At 54.3% G+C, this 17,256-nt stretch overlaps 1 protein-coding gene across 3 annotated transcripts in view; it reads right to left on the bottom strand.

The window, feature by feature from the left end:
* EFCAB6 (EF-hand calcium binding domain 6) overlaps positions 1-17,256 on the bottom strand; it is a 252,818-nt gene that overhangs the window by 83,522 nt on the left and 152,040 nt on the right. For all 3 annotated transcript variants that reach the window (XM_027540564.1, XM_027540563.1, XM_027540565.1), the window contains 3 exons: positions 9,581-9,695; positions 7,185-7,318; positions 1,252-1,487 (listed from right to left, as the gene is read on the bottom strand). In XM_027540564.1, the coding sequence (XP_027396365.1) occupies positions 1,252-1,487; positions 7,185-7,318; positions 9,581-9,695 (485 nt within the window). The remainder of the gene's footprint in view (positions 1-1,251; positions 1,488-7,184; positions 7,319-9,580; positions 9,696-17,256) is intronic.

Raw genomic sequence — 17,256 nt, 5'->3', positions numbered from 1 at the left:
GGTGTCCAACTCACGTGTTCCATGATTGCTTCACTTAGAAATTTCTGACACTACAGTCGTTTTCTTCCTTGCTAGCTTTTTAAGTAGAGACAAAATAAACCCAGCAAGTTCCGAAGGGAAAATTAAAGGGCAAGGTCAGCGGCCTCCGAAGCCTGCACAAGTGGCAGAGTCTGGCCCAGTGACAGGGGCTTCTAGGGGGTCCCCCTCCTGGGGAATGCCCTTGTCTGGGGGTGGGCACTTGTCTGCAGCCCCTGGGGGCTGGAGGTGCCTTAAGGGCAGAAGGGCCCAGGGATGATGTCACTACTGGGCTGAATCTCTGAGTATCAAGGGCAGCCCTGAGCTAGCAAAGTGGAGGGTAACATTTCAAAAAATATTGATATTGTACTTGTAATAATTGGTAAGGGAGAGGCTGAATGTTTCCTTCATCCATGCCTGTCAACAGATCTCAGTGGGGGAGGAGACTGTGACAGGTCCCAGGTAAGATGGGAGGCCCGTCACTACTTCAAGGAGCAGATGCCTTTACTGAGAGAAGCTGAGGAGATGAACAAGTCATGGCCCCAGCTGGACACACAGATTCTCCTACTGTGAGTGAGGCTGGCGTGGGGTGAACAGGGGTGGGGGGTGGGGAGTCCTGCCTGACAAAGGGCTGGAAGGGGTCCTTGCATCTCCCAGAGGGCTGGCACCGCTGACCCCAGGGTTTAAAAGAGACAAATATATAAGCATGTGGGTGGATTTATGCACATGGAAGAAAGAGAGGACACTTGGTTTCCACCAATCACCACAAGCTGCTGTGGTGCCAGGCTTACTGCCCAAGGTAAGGACTCAGGCCTGGGGGAAGTCCGAGTGTTCTGACAAGCACCCAGCTCCGCCCTCTGCATGCGGTGCTCCCAGAGGTCTTGGAAGGCTGAGCGACACGCGTATCTACCTGGCCCTGGGTTCATAACAAAGAGAACGTACAAGTACACGTGTATTTACGTGTAAATTAACCAGACTGGGATGACGCACAGGGAAGTACAAAAAAAAAAACAAAAAAAAAACGATGCTCACGGGCGCCCAGATCAAGTGTATCTTCTCACCTGTCTCTGCATTTCCTAGTCTTTCTACACTGAGCGTGTGACCCTGAGAGTGGCTTTTCTTGAACTAAGGAAAAGACAGAGTGAACGATCGGGGACGGCAGCTGCCCCGCCCCCAGCCCTGGCCCTCGGCACCGTGCGGAGCCCGCATGGACGCCGCCCCGCGCTGGCCTCTTACCTGGGCAGTCTCTGGGGCGCGTCGTCATCCGCACTGAACGACCTCTTCTCGCACAGGTTCCGAAACTCCCGGAAGTTTAACGTGATGCTGAGCCTCAGGCCGAGAAGGCCCAGGAGGCGCTCGAACTCCTCATCCTTCAGGTTGAAGAGCAGGTGCTGCAGCAGGCGGTGGAGGTCGTGCATGGTGAGGACGCCGTCCCTGTCTGTATCCATCTTAAAGAAGGCGGCGTACGGGTCCTGGAGCCGGGACACAGCGTCACAGCCCGGCTGCCGAAACCTGGGGCCGCCCTCCCCGACCCCCCACTGCCACTCCCGCCCTGCGCTGTGGACTCATCCCCAGCAAGAGGGAAGGGCCGCGCTTCAGCTGTGGCATTTTTTGGAGATTTCCCTGCCCCAGGAGTACCCTTGCCATGGTTTGCTTTCCCAGGCCAATGATGAACTCTGTCCTCAGGCGCCCTCTTTCAGCGCTCAGAGCTCAGGAAAGGGACTGGAGCAGCTTTTCTTTCCCTCCTGTTCCTTTGCCTTCTCCGAGTGGTACTTCCAATATCGGAAGTGAAGACCGAGTATGCTGGAGCTTTCCAGCACATATAAAAATCTGGTCCTCGATGTTTTTAATACGGCTTTTGGAAATGGCAGCGCCTTTCAGAAAGGCGGCTGCTGTCTACAGGAGAACCCGCGCTGAGCTGAACTCTGCCAAGGAGCTGCCCAGAGGATGGGCCCTGGTTTGATGCCTGGGCTGAAATGAAGGCCCAGCCCGCCTGCCTGAGCCCTGCCTCTGCGTCTGCAGGTAGCGCTGCGGTGACTCCCACTTTGCAGGTGAGGGAACAGAGGCCGGCAGGGAACCTGAGGCTGCAGCCGGGCTGGGGGGCTCAGGGCACATCCAGGGGGCAGGCTGCCCAGTTTCCAAGCCCGGCTCTGCCCGGTACTAGCAGAGTGACTGAGGAAAGAGACTGAACCCTGCCAGGCTTCTCACCCATCACAGAGGAGGACAGACTCACTGCCTACGGGGTCATCGTGAGGACTATGCCAAGCAGGCGAAGCGCTTAGGAGCGGACGGGTAAGTCCCATTAGGGTCTAAAACGCTGTTTGTTACTATTACTGTTGCCGGAGGTCAGACAGCGAGCGCCCAGCACTGGGATCTGAATTGGGTCCATCTGGGCCAACACCCCCGCTCCATGGACTCTGGCTCCCTGTGTCTCGGGCTTGGAGTGCAGCCGCTGCGGCTGTCATCCCCACCCCCGGTCCCACCAGCACCTCACACGGCCCCGCCTGGGGTCTCTCCGGCCACTCTGGGGGACCTGCCTGCACCTCCGTATCCTAGGACCCTCCATAGAGGTCACATAAAGCAAGACTTGCTTTGACTCAGGTGTGAAATTAAAACCAGCTGGGGTTTTGTGGAAGACCTACTTGTACTCACTTATTCACTCACCAAAGTATGCAATCACTTCACCAACTTGTGCAATCGTTACGTTAACTACAGTGGGAGCCGACATCAAGGGCTGCCCCTGCCCCTCAGAGGTGCCACCATCCAGCAGCCTCGTCCCCGGGGGCACCACCCACTGGGACCACGGGCCTGTCTCTGCCTCGGACTCCCTCCACGTCACAGCTCCCAGCCCTCACACAGCGGCCAGATGCATGTCTCTAAAGGCTTTGCAGCATCTCCCCTTGGACGTCAGCGTGAGCAAGGCCCAAATCAAACTCCTGGCCCCCAGCTCATCCTCCGGGGCCTTCCAGCTCAAGAAGTGGCAGCGCCTTCCTTCAGCGGCTCAGACCACAATCCGGGGAAAGCAGCAGAATGTGCGAGGACGCAAGGGGAGGAAGGGCGCTGGCCGGAGCATGACCCAGGGTCAGGGCGGGGGGTGTCGAGATGCGTCAGAAAGGGGCTACAGCCAACCAGGCAGGACCCCGGCTCATTCTGAGAGACAGGGGCCGCCCTGAGCAGAGCAACATGTGGAGACCACTCTGCAGGGTCAGGCATTCAAGACAAATGGTGAAGCGAAAACAGTGGCTGAAGCATACATATGCTGCTGCTGCTAAGTCGCTTCAGTCGTGTCCAACTCTGTGCGACCCCATAGAAGGCAGCCCACCAGGATCCCCCGTCCCTGGGATTCTCCAGGCAAGAACACTGGAGTGGGTTGCCATTTCCTTCTCCAATGCATGAAAGTGAAAAATGAAAGTGAAGTCTCTCAGTCGTGTCCAACCCTCAGCGACCCCATGGACTGCAGCCTGCACCAGGCTCCTCCATCCATGGGATTTTCCAGGCAAGAGTACTGGAGTGGGGTGCCATAATCATAAGTGTGTCTATTGTAAAATGGGAGCTCGGTAATAACCAAAATGAACCTCCAATTGGCAATCTGTGCCGGGAAGATGTTTCAAGCACAGTAAACTGGCTGCCCTGCTCCTGGGGGCTGGCTCTAACCACACGGAGCTCCACACCTCCCCTCCCCTGGACTCAACATTGTTTCGTCTGCTGAGGTGTTTGTGCCTACACACTCTGGGGTCTCCACACCTCGGGGTCTCCACGTCCCAGGGTCTCCTCACCCTGGGGTCTCCACGCCCCGGGGTCTCCTCACCGTGGGGTCTTCTCACCTTGGCGTCTCCACGCTCCAGGGTCTCCTCATCCTAGGGTCTCCATGAGCTGTGGTCTCCATGCCCCAGGGTCTCCATTCCCCAGGGTCTCCTCACCCTGGCATCTCCATGCCCCAGGGACTCCTTACCCTGGGGTCTCTTCACCCTGGGGTCTCCACGCCTCGGTGTCTCCATGCCCCAGGGTCTCCATGACCTGGGGTCTCCACGCCCTAGGGTCTCCACATCCTGGGGTCTCCTCACCCTGGCGTCTCCTCACCCAGGGGTCTCTTCACCCAGGGGTCTCCATGCCCTGGGGTCTCCTCACCCTGAGGTTGCCTCACCCTGGCGTCTCCATGCCCTGGGGTCTCCTCACCCTGGAGTCTCCTCACCCTGGGGTCTCCTCACCCTGGGGTCTCCACGCCCTGGGGTCTCCTCACCCTGGGGTCTCCTCACCCTGGGCTCTCCTCACCCTGGGGTCTCCACAACCTGGGGTCTCCACACCCTAGGGTCTTCTTGCCCTGGGGTCTCCATGCTCTGGGGTCTCCCCACCCTGGGGTCTCCTCAGCCTGGGTTCTCCACACCCTGGCATCTCTACACCCCAGGGTCTCCTCACCCTGGTGTCTCCACGCCCTGGGGTCTCCTCACCCCAGGGTCTCCTCACCCTGGCGTCTCCTCACCCTGGCGTCTCCTCACCCTGGGGTCTCCTCACCCTGGAGTCTCTACACCCTGGCGTCTCCACGCCCTGGGGTCTCCTCACCCCAGGGTCTCCTCACCCTGGCGTCTCCTCACCCTGGGGTCTCCTCACCCTGGAGTCTCTACACCCTGGGGTCTCCTCACCCTGGGGTCTCCTCACCCTGGAGTCTCCTCACCCTGGGGTCTCCACGCCCTGGGGTCTCCTCACCCTGGCGTCTCCTCACCCTGGCGTCTCCTCACCCTGGGGTCTCCTCACCCTGGAGTCTCTACACCCTGGCGTCTCCACGCCCTGGGGTCTCCTCACCCTGGGGTCTCCTCACCCTGGTGTCTCCTCACCCTGGGGTCTCCTCACCCTGGAGTCTCTACACCCTGGCGTCTCCACGCCCTGGGGTCTCCTCACCCTGGCGTCTCCTCACCCTGGGGTCTCCTCACCCTGGAGTCTCTACACCCTGGCGTCTCCACGCCCTGGGGTCTCCTCACCCTGGGGTCTCCTCACCCTGGCGTCTCCATGCCCTGGGGTCTCCTCACCCTGGGGTCTCCTCACCCTGGGCTCTCCTCACCCTGGGGTCTCCACACCCTAGGGTCTTCTTGCCCTGGGGTCTCCATGCTCTGGGGTCTCCCCACCCTGGGGTCTCCTCAGCCTGGGTTCTCCACACCCTGGCATCTCTACACCCCAGGGTCTCCTCACCCTGGCGTCTCCACGCCCTGGGGTCTCCTCACCCCAGGGTCTCCTCACCCTGGGGTCTCCTCACCCTGGAGTCTCTACACCCTGGCGTCTCCACGCCCTGGGGTCTCCTCACCCCGGGGTCTCCTCACCCCAGGGTCTCCTCACCCTGGCGTCTCCTCACCCTGGGGTCTCCTCACCCTGGAGTCTCTACACCCTGGCGTCTCCTCACCCTGGGGTCTCCTCACCCTGGAGTCTCTACACCCTGGCGTCTCCACGCCCTGGGGTCTCCTCACCCTGGGGTCTCCTCACCCTGGCGTCTCCTCACCCTGGAGTCTCCTCACCCTGGAGTCTCTACACCCTGGCGTCTCCACGCCCTGGGGTCTCCTCACCCTGGGGTCTCCTCACCCTTGGGTCTCCTCACCCTGGCGTCTCCATGCCCTGGGGTCTCCTCACCCTGGGGTCTCCATGCCCTGGGGTCTCCACACCCTGGCATCTCCACGCCCCAGGGTCTCCTCACTCTGGGGTCTCCATGCCCCGGGGTCTCCTCACCCTGGCGTCTCCTCGCCCTGGGGTCTCCTCACCCTGGAGTGTCCTCACCCTGGCGTCTCCATGCCCTGGGGTCTCCTCACCCTGGGGTCTCCTCAGCCTGTGTTCTCCACACCCTGGCATCTCCATGCCCAGGAGTCTTCTCACCCTGGGGTCTCTTCACCCTGGCATCTCCACATCCTGGAGTTTCCTCACCCTGGGGTCTCCACGCCCCAGGCTCCCCTCACCCTGGGGTCTCTTCACCCTGGAGTCTCCATGCCCCAGGCTCCCCTCACCCTGGGGTCTCCTCACACTGGCGTCTCCACGCCCTGGGTCTCCTCACCTTGGGGTCTCCACTCCCTGGGGTCTCCACACCCTGGGGTCTCCTCACCCTGGGGTCTCCACACACTGGTCCTCTGCCCCATTTTGAAGCTAAATGGTCAGTTTATCAAACTGATCTTCTTTCCCACTTTAATGATCCTCTTTTACTTCCCTTGTGGCTCAGCTCGTAAAGAATCCGCCTTCAATGCAGGAGACCTGGGTTCGATTCCTGGGTTGGGAAGATCCCCTGGAGAAGGGAACGGCTATCCACTCCAGTGTTCTGGCCTGGAGAATTCCATGAACTGTATAGTCCATGGGGTTGCAAAGAGTCAGACACTACTGACTACTTTCACTTTCACTTTACTTCTCAACACAAAAACAGTTGAGGTCATTCTGCCCCTGCCTCTGTGTTTGAATGGCTGCTATTTCCCCCATCTTTTTCATTACAACTTCTGCATGCAACCCATGCCTCAGTCATGCAGAGCTGGGAGCTTTCCCAAAAGCCCATGGCCTGTCTGCCACCCACCTTGAGTAAGCCCACTCTTCTATTTTTTGCTCCTTTCTTTTCCTGGCCAGCACATGCTAAGGGTTTAAGATACCGTTTGGGGGTCACCTCCTCCAGGAAGCCCTCCTTAATGGTTTTCCTTGAGCCCCCACAGATGTACCAGTCCCTCTATGACAGCCAGTCACAATGTGTCTGAAATGTCTGTTGACCATCTGTCTTGGGCTGGACTGAGCTCCCTGAGCAGGGCTCCCAGTTTTCAGCCCCAGCTTTCAGCAGAGAGTCTGGCTTATGACATGAAAGGGCACAAAGCCTGTTTGGTGAGCGCAGGAGAGGAGTGGATAGGATGGCTGAAAGGACCCTAAATTCGCTGTAACTCAGGTTGTCATGACTTCCCGCCCCTCCCTGTCTTGTGAGGAGGGTCTCCTTCTCCAATGTCTTTGAGGGGCAGAAGGCAGGCCTAGCAGAGTGTCAACAAGGGAGGGGAGGGGATTGCAGAGTTAAGTCCCTTCCCCGGAAGGGGAGAAGGGGCAAGTCTGGGTCTAGGAAGGAGAGCTCTGGGGCTGCAGGGCTCATACCTGCTGTGGCTGAACAGAGAGGAGGATGGGGCGGGGGGCTGGGTCCAGATAAGGCAGGCAGCAGGGAGGTCGTGATTTACCCGGAAGAACTCCTTCAGTCTCCGGGGGAACTGTCTCAGACACTCTTCAGCAGTGACAAAGAAGCTGTCCACATCACCTTTGGGAAGAACTGGAGTCTGGGGTGGGGTCACTTCTGGCTCGTTCATCTTAGGATCTGAAACAGTGAATCAGGAGGCTTCTGTTAGTGGTGGGCGCACCTCTGTACTTCTATCTCAATGCTTAACTTCTTTGGTCCCCAGTCCTGTTAGAACTCTTGACAGTACTACGACTCTGTGACAGAACATGGCTTGAACTCTGTTCTGATCTTAGAAATGTCCCTGTCACCACAAGAAAAGCTTGTCCTCAGACCATCGGGGCCACCCTCTCGCTTGATGCGTTCCCACGTCTGGCTCCTCCGTCCTTGCTCTAGGGCAGGGATCACGTCCTGCTTGTCTATCCCTTCATTACCAGAGGCAGAGAAGGAGGATTCCTGCCCGTTCTGTTTCCTAGAATCAGGTCCTCAACGCAGGAACGTGTAATTCAGTCACGGAGCAGGTTCTGCCCACGTCTGTGCTGGATGTTAGACTGGAGGCCTCCAGACACCTTCTGGACAAACCTTGGCCCTTTCCATGGCTCTAAGAGGCAGAGTCTCTCCTTGAGCCTGGTTTATGCACAAGGAGACCTATTACTATGTCCATTCTACAGACGAGGACATAGGGGTCCAAGTGCCCCGAGGTCACAGAGCTCACGGGCTGCTAACCCAGGCCCACTGGCTTCCAGCAGGTTGATGACTGAATGAGGCCATCTCTCTCTTCCCTGAAACGGAGGAAGGAAGTGTAACCTCAACTTAAAAACCAGCCCATTTCCCTGAAGTTGCAATGACTTGAATGTGGCCTTCTCTAAAGCCAGGCTGCAACCTCGGACTTGGTTTAGGACGCAACTCTCTACACATGCTGTAACCCCCTCCCTGATGTGGTCTGAGGGGTGAATGGCAGACAGGGCCTCTGGAACTCACGGGCAGCCTTTAGTCCAGCCTTGAACCTGACCTCTGCCTCGCCTGCACCTGGGTCTGGAGTGGCCTCTCCACCCCGGGTTTGCTATGCCTAGTGGATAACATCTCCCCCTGGTGCCTGATCCCCTCTGCCTTGCCCACCCCCACCCCCCATGGCCTGGAGCCTCCATCTCCCCACCTCCAGCATCTGGCCATGTGTTGGGGGGACTGATAGGGGACAGAGGAGTTGGGGAGAGGGGGAAGAGAGGAAGCTGCAGGGCGAGGTGCCCACTCGTGACAGGCCCCCTGCTCTGGAACCTCAGGAAGTCACTGCTCACTCTAGGCCCCTGATTTCCTTGCCTCAGTGATGGATGCACCAGGGCACCGGAAGCACTCACTAAGATAAATGCGGGTTCCTTTCTTTTTATTGCCTCAAAAAGTCAAAGCGTATAGCCAAACAAAGTGTCAAAATCCTAAAATTCCACAGCTTCTCATGTTGTCTTTGGGGTAGCAGGTTGCAGGACCTCTCTCCTTTAGGATCAGCAAATGATATCTGGTGGGGGCGCTGGATGGGACCTTCCTCTTTCCTGGCGAGGAGTCACGGCTGCCAGCTCCTTGAGTGAGACCACTGCACTATCCAGTCTTCGCTCAGACCAACCCCGGGGGAGGACAGCACAAAGCAAGTAGGGGTCTGGGTTCTGCCCTGTCCAGCCTGCAGTGCTTTCATATAATCTGTGGACTCGTGGATATATACACGGGATTTCTGCAGCTTTTCCGGAGGGCTTATTTGTCCATCTAAACTTCAGTAAGAGTGGAGACAAGGGAGGAGAGAGACGACAAGGGCTGAGAAGCTGAGAAGCGTGCTGGTCGTCCATCTGCCGGGTGTGTGGCTGGGAGAGCAGAACAGGGGCAAGGGGCAAATGGGAGGACCCAGGCGCTGAGCAGACTGCACTGTGGACCATGAGTCCCCTGACAACCCTGCGGGGCAGGGGGAGGGGAGGGACAGGGCCAGTGGATCTGGGCCAAGTCACTGAATCTTTCAGCACCTCTGGGTCCAGGAAGGACACAGTCCCCGCTGGTGCACAGGTGGCTCTGATGACCGATAACCAGCATCTACTTTTAGGAGGAAGACCTTAGAGGACGCGAGGTATGACTGGAGGAGCACAGGCTTGGGAGTCAATTTTAGAAACCATTTGTGCGCTTACTATTTGTAGAAGGCTCTGCCAGACAAAATTTGGCACTCACAGTGCAGCTGAGTGGGGGTAAAAAAAAAAAAAGGCCGAAACACGGATAAAATTAAACAAGAGTGTCTGTTTCAGTCTTAGGACGCATGTGATTTCCACATCTCAGCTCACACTACTTCAACCCCAGTGGCCTTGGGGCCCCATGTGGAAGGACCCGTGGGGCCCTGCGTGGGAGCCGGGTTTGTACTTGGCTGTTAGCTACCTTCGAATCCCGCTGCAAAATCAAGATAACTCATCCCTTCTTTCTTATATCCTAATTTTGTGGTCAACAGAGCGTACTGATCGTCATCCATGGGCATTCCATAATCTTCTAGGACCTGACAAGGAAGACAAGTGAAGGAGAAAGGTTGTTAGGTGGTTTCGGGTCTTTGCTGGCTGAGCCCTCCAGCCCTGCGACGAGCTCATCACCACGGCCTCTGCGGGCCAGCCTGGTTGTTACTTGTCTGCTCCCACCCCCAGCTTCCCACGGGCAGGGCTGGGTGTCCTGGGGCTGGGGCCCTGGGCAAGGCTGGTTGGTTGAGTGAGAGAACAAAAGTGCAGGCGGGCTCCCAACCTGGCCCAACCTGGCTTTGGTCAGCCTGGCACGCAGGCTGCAGGCATCGCTGCAAGCCTTGTCACTGGCTGTACCGTCCAGGTGTCCAAATTCACATTTGCTGTGACAGCAGCAGCTTTCGAGTTTCAAAAGTTAGGTTCATATATATTCACATACATGCCAGGAAACACGAACAGAGTAGAGTAAAGCAAGGGGATTTGAGGACAGAAAACTAGAATTTTGATCGGAGTTTCATCAGTTTAAACTATAAGTTACTATGCTTTTTGTGGGGGATCCACGGACACCTGCTTTCCTCTCCTTGTGTGATCCACTCACTGAAAGTTACCCAGGATCCCTTCACTCCACCACACATAACCTACTGTTGACCTACGGTCTCTCTTTTGTGTGGGTGGCAGGTAGGGGCTGGGGGTGCAGCAACTGAGAAAACATACTTCCCTGCATTGCAGACGGAAGCAGAATCCCCTAGATGACTCTGCCCAGGAGGAACTGATGGTCTGGGCTGTTCCAGGGGCAGGTGACGTTGGCAGCCCTTTGCTGAGAGCCAGTTAGTCAGCAACCTGGACAAAGCTACCTGCCCGGAGGTGAATGCCCCCGAAGGGATGCCAGAAGCGGGACAGAAGACAGCACCCCTGCCTCTTGCGAAGTGTTCACAATTTAAATGAGAAAACATGGCTTTCCTTCCAGAAAAGGACACTGAATCATAATTCAAAATGTGTCTGTGCATCTAAGGACCAAAGATACCCAGGATGACTGGACTCTCCCAGGACGGACACAGGAAGGCTGTATGGAGATGGGTTAGAATAAAGGCTCTGCCTGAGTGTTGCGGGGTGGGGAACACACAGACAAGATAAGACATGGTGCTGATCAGGGGCTGTGGTGGCACAGGAAGCCAGAAGGTAGAGAGCAGAAGAATAGTGGGGTCAGTGCTACACAGACTGCATTCTGTGGAGGAAGCTGAATGGGGGGGAGGGAGCAGGAGGATGGGATGAGATAGAACCCATCATCACCATGACCATCATCACCATCACCATCACTATTACCACCATCACCACCATCACCATCACCATCACCACCACCATCACCATCATCACCACCACCATCACCATCACCATCACTATTACCACCATCACCACCATCACCATCACCACCACCATCACCATCATCACCACCACCATCACCATCACCACCATCATCACCATTACCACCATCACCACCATCACCATCATCACCACCATCACCACCATCACCACCACCACCACCACCATCACCACCATCACCACCATCACCATCACCATCGCCATGATTTAGCAGTACTTATCAGTAACCTCAGATATGCAGATGACACCACCCTTTTGGCAGAAATGGAAGAGGAACTAAAGAGCCTCCTGATAAAGGTAAAAGAGGAGAGTGAAATAGCTGACTTAAAACTCAACATTCAGAAAACTGAGATCATGGCGTCCGGTCCCATCACTTCATGGCAAATAGATGGGGAAACAATGGAAACAGTGACAGACTTTATTTTCTCGGACTGCAAAATCACTGCAGATGGTGACTTCAGCCATGAAATTAAGACACTTGCTCCTTGGAAGAAAAGCTATGACCAACCTAGACAGCATAGTAAAAAGCAGAGACATTACTTTGCCAACAAAGGTCCATATAGTCAAAGCTACGGTTTTTCCAGTGGTCATGTATGAATGTGGGAGTTGGACCATAAAGAAAGCTGAGCACCAAAGAATTGATGCTTTTGAACTGTAGTGTTGGAGAGGACTCTTGAGAGTCTCTTGGACTGCAAGGAGATCCAACCAGTCCATCCTAAAGGAAATCAGTCCTGAATATTCATTGGAAGGGCTGATGGTGAAGCTGAAGCTCCAATACTTTGGCCACCTGATTCAAAGAGCCAACTCATTGGAAAAGATACTGATGCAGCGAAAGATGAAGGTAGGAGGAGAAGAGGACAACAGAGGATGAGACAGTTGGATGGCATCACCAGCTCAATGGACATGAGTATGAGCAAGCTCTGGGAGATGGTGAAGGACAAGGAAGCCTGGTGTGCTGCAGTCTACAGGGTCGCAAAGAGTCAGACATGACTGAGCGACTGAACGATGCCTATTACATGCCAGGCATTGTCCTGAGGTCTCTACAGGTATTAACATCTCATTTAAGCTGTGAGAAAAGCACTCTTACTAACTCCATTTTAAAGATGCAGAAACTGAGGCTGTGAGAGTTGCCCCAGACACATGATTAGGTAGGGACAAACCTGGGATCCAAACTCAGTTCTTCTTCTTGACCGCTGTGGTGAGAGCCACTGCTGGGAAAGGCCACTGGCCTCCAGACAAAGAGAGCACGTGGAAACAGACAGGAATACCAGTAGCGAGTGGGGGAAGAGCTCTTCTGTGGGGTGCTGGCCCCCCACACGGATCCAAGCAGACCAATAGGCAGAGGCTGACCTGGTCTCCGCAGAACACCTCGCAATGCCCTCGGGACACCCGAGAGGGGGAGCTGCCAATGAGTGGGTACAAGGCCACCTGCCATTCCCCGTGTCCCAGGAGGCCGTCAGGAGACAGATTCTCCTCGGTTCCCGGGGTCTGACAGGTGGCGCCTTCCGCCCCGGCCACCGCAGGCTAGAGCCGTAAAATATAGACCCACTTAGCAGCACCAAGGTGCTCACAGCAGCAGGGCAGCCACCGGCTCCTGCTTTGTGCTCCCCTTTCCAGCGTGTGGGCCAGGACCCGGGAGCGGGCCTCTCTGGCCATCTATGTGAGTAATGAGCTGAGTGTGACTATGGCTCGCTGCGTTTGCACCTGCCCAGTTGGTCAGGCCCTGGCCGTGGCTGGGCTTGTGTGCGTGTTGAAGTAAACAGGCTGCGGGTCGGGCTTGGTGCAGGACTGGGAGCAGAGAGAAAGGAAGGGGGGATGCAGGTGTTACGGTGTTGCCTGGGGGCTCGGCGGAGGCGGGGAGCAGTGCTGGATGCCCAGACTACCCCGAGGGCCCGCCTGGGGACCTGGGCAGAGTGCGTGGCTGGGGACTCTGGCGGCTCTGCGCCATCTGCACATACACCCGCCCGCCCCGCTCTGCGCGGGAGTCTGTCCCAGCTCGGGACGGGGCAAGCATTCAGACAGCCCGCCCGTGGCTCTCGCATGGGCACCCAGGCAGCAGCAGCGGGAGCTCTGAAATGGAGAGGTCGGTGGCTTTCTTTGAAAAAAAAAATAACTTTATATTTTCAAAACAATTACACATGAATTATTCATTGCAAATTCCTCCTGCTCAGTCCTTTCATAAAAACATATGTAATGGATGGTAAGAAAATGTCTGTAGGCAAATGTTTCCACAGCCTGGAGGGGTGAGAAGCCTGGGGAGGCTGGGCGTGCCATAGGCAGCCTGTCCTGAGGTTGTAGGCGTGCCATCCCCGACGGGCACAGAGTGCCACCGAACATGCAGTGCGCAGGAGCACAATCCCCAGAGAGGTGCGAGGTGTTCACCGACATGAGCGTCTCTCAAGCCTCCCCTTGCACCACTCATTCCTGGGATGAATAGGGCCACCGATCAACTAGATTTATCGCAACCCGTGGAGGCGATTTATAACACAATGTAGGGCTAAACTGCAACATGTATAAAACCGACCGTCACGTGTTTAACCACTGAAGTCTTGTCCTTTGGTCTTTCCTAGGAGGCGTTTTCCTTAGGAAAGTTCCTCAAAGAAGAACGAACTGTGACTGGCACGTCCTGACTCTCCGAATCGTCACTTCTGCCGTTCCTGGGACACCACTTTGATCGGGGACTGCTTCTTTATGAGCGCACACCACCATTCTGAGGAATCCTTGCCGGGCTCCCCCGGTGAAGACAGGGGTGCCCTGGTAGGTGCCCAGTAACTGGACGGTGACTGAGTGACTCAGCCTTTCCAAGTCCCGCTCTTGCACAGCGGCCTTTGCTTTGGGGAAACCTACACTAGTCTCTGTGTGAGGAACACTTGTTGGCCGTGACTGGGGCATCGCTTTTGTGGTGGCTGAATCTAGGGGGTAGAAGAGACAACCTTAATTTCTCACAGTCTATTCAGTAATACTGAAGCATGCCACCCGAAATGTGGGAATCTTGCAACCATGGAGATTCCTACGCTGCCCCGTCCTTCAAGCCGGAGGCATTTTTTACATCTATGCCCCACAAGACAAGGTTAAAACATCTGCTTTAAGCACTCAAATGCATTTTTAACTGAGAAACAGTAGCCTTTTATATTTAACTGAAGAGTAAAATTGGACCATTTCCCATGTTTTTTCTTCCTTCGTGATCATCTGAGTCTCCATCTATGGTATCGAATTCCTTCAGTCCGGAGAACTTCCTTCAGCACTTCTTAGAGTGAAGACCTGTTTGCAGTGAATGATCTCCGTTTGCTTTTTCATCTGAAAACACCTTTATCTCACCTTCATTCTTAAAGGAGATTGCACTGGATGTAAATTCTTGGGTGAGGGGTTTCTGTTGGTTTTAGTTTCCGCTGTCCTTTCAGCAGGGTGAAGTTTCTGTCCCACTGTTCTCTGGCCACCATCATTTCTGATACGAGGTGACGGTCTTTCAAATCATCGTTCCCCTTTTACCATGCCGTCTTTCGCGTGCTGCTTTGAGGTCTATCTCTTTGATTTTGGTTTTCAGTTTATCTACGATTTTGTTCTTTGTATTTATCCTACTGGGGGTTTTCTGTGTTTCTTGAATTTACACATGTAAACTTTTCAACAAAAAATTGGGAAATTTCAGCCATTACCACATATGTCTTCTTCCTTCTGTGACTCCGATTATATCCATGTGAGACCTGATGAGATTTCACACATCCCTCAACTGCTGTCCTTTTTCTTTTCGAATCTTTTCCTTTCTCTTCTTCAGTTTGTGTAACTTCGGTTGATGTGTCTTCAAGTTCCCTGACTCTTCTCTTGTTATCTCCATTCTGTGGTTAAGCCCATCTGGTAAATTTTTCTTGGTGAATTTTTATTTCAGATATTTTATTCTTTAGTTCTAGAATGTCCATTTGGCTTTTTTCATAAATTCTACTTCTCTGCTGAGATTTCCTGTGTTTTCATTCGTTATGAGTATACTTTCCTTTGCATGACTGAGCATAGTTTTAATGGTTAAAAATTTCAAGTGCTAAGTCTAACATCTGGATCATCTCAGAGTCTTTGCTCTTGAGAAAGGTCACACTTCCCTATTTCTCCATATGTTGAGTAAGGTTGGGTGGGCTTCCTGGACACTATGAATATTGTGGTGTGTGGAGGTTCTAGATCCTGTTACATTTTGTTTACCTGTTTGAGTACGCAGTAGACTTGGTTGCACTCTGTCTGCTGGGCAGCAGTTTAAATCTCAGTTTGGCTCTTTTATCCTGAGCCAGGCTCCTAGCAGTCTGCCCTGCTTTTGTATCATCGGGGTCAGCCAGAGATTTGGGGAAAATTTATAAACAGAGCTTAAGGCATCTACATTCTGGCTCTGTCCTCTACAGAAATCTCCCTTTATTCCCCAGTGGCATCAGTCACTCGGACCTCCCTCTGCCCTCTGGTTCTTCAGGCTGGAAAGGCTGCTGGTTTTCTATCAGTACTTTATCTACCTTATGTGGCACCAACTTCAGCCTTCACTCAGATGAGAAGCTGAAAACATGGGAACATTTCCCCATGCTATTTCCATTTCCAAGAGTTGACTCCTCTCCAGAATCTGGTTGCTTAGTTTCATTCTCCAGGACCTTCGGGTACTTTATTTAGCTATTTATTCATTAATTTACTGACTCGTTTAACATTGTCCAGCGTTCACAGTTACGTCTCTAGGAAAGTTGGTCTAGTAGCAGCTGATTCACTCACAGGAGAAGCAGAACTCCCTGATGCGATCACAGCTCGGACCAGCACAGCAAACGCCTTCCCAGCCGCCCACCTGCAGCGATAATGCTCTTTTTTGAGCGTCCACAGCCCCTCCGCTTGCTTCTGTTGTAAGCAGTCCCTCAGGCACTCGACAAATAAACGCCTGTTGGATGGAGAAGTCACCAGCACTTCTTTTCCACCTCTGTACCCCCAGGGCATACAGTAGGTGCTCAGCAAATGCCGAATGACAAGAGGAGGCAGGGGCGCCAGTGTAGGGGAACCCTGAATGCTCTCCCAACTCCTGCTACGTGCTAAGCCGCTTCATTTGTGTCCAGTTCTTTGTGACCCCAGTGGATTACAGCCCACCAGACTCCTCTATGGAATTTTCCAGGCACGAATACTGGAGAGGGTTGTCATGCCCCTTTTCCAGGGGATCTTCCTGACCCCGTGACCAAACCCATGCTTCTTACATCTCCTGCACTGGCAGGTGGGTTCTTTTACCACTAGTGCCACTTGGGAAGCCCAACTCCTACTGCACGTCGGGGTGAACCTTTCGCCTGATGTGAGAGAGTCCACGTGAGGCAGATATGAGTGGCAAGTGGTCATCTAGCCTTGGCCAGGTAGTAGCTAGACTACCCAGAATACTGCTAGGCAGGACAAGAAGACATTGTCCCGGGAGGCAGACAAAAGGAAGCAGGAGGAAAGGGAGGCGGGCTTGGAACTGCAAGGTTGACTTGTCCTTGAGACCTGAACTACAGAAGCTTCAGATTTGCAAAGGTGCACGGCTCTGGTGCCGGGTCAGCCATGATCTTTATTGTTCCTCCCTTAACCCTGCACTTAGTCATGTTCTCTGCAAACTGTCAGTCTGGGGGACCAAGGGAAAGACTCGTGTTTACACTCCGGCTTACACAGAAGCCAGAGACTTAAAGACCAAGATGCATAGTGAAGGCAGAAGTCGGGTGCACAGACCTGGAGACTGCTAGTTCAGCCATTCCTCCCCACCTGGAGATTCTCCCACCTGTTACTTGTGAAGGAACCAATGAAGGTTCTGGGTTTTATTTTTAATGAATAATATCACTTCAACTTCTTGAAATACACATTCATAGTTAAAATGAAACAGGCAAAAAAAAAAGCTTCTCTAGAATTTCAGACTTACTCGATCTCCCCACCCTCCATTCCCTATCCCAAGAATTCCTGCTCTTCCAGCCCCTCCCAACCCTTAGCTGCCTCAGTCATCAGAGGGTAGAAACAATCAGAGAATTCAGTCATCAAGACGACCTGATCACACGCAAATCTGCTATGAGGGATTAGAGCACCAAGGCTGGAAAAGAGTACGGAACTTTCAGATCAGATGTGTACTCAGATAGAATGCCGAAACTCTTTTGGCAAATGTTTCCGTGAATATTCAGGCACACAATCTGACTGTCCACGTGGCCCCAGCAAGCAGGGTGTTCACAGCTGATGCAAACCCACCTGAGAGGCAGTCACGGTGCTGCCGCC

Source organism: Bos indicus x Bos taurus, chromosome 5 (assembly GCF_003369695.1).
Source record: "Bos indicus x Bos taurus breed Angus x Brahman F1 hybrid chromosome 5, Bos_hybrid_MaternalHap_v2.0, whole genome shotgun sequence".
Classification (NCBI taxonomy): domain Eukaryota; kingdom Metazoa; phylum Chordata; class Mammalia; order Artiodactyla; family Bovidae; genus Bos; species Bos indicus x Bos taurus.
Note: the sequence above shows the minus strand (reverse complement) of the source record. Positions and strands in the feature narration are given on the sequence as shown.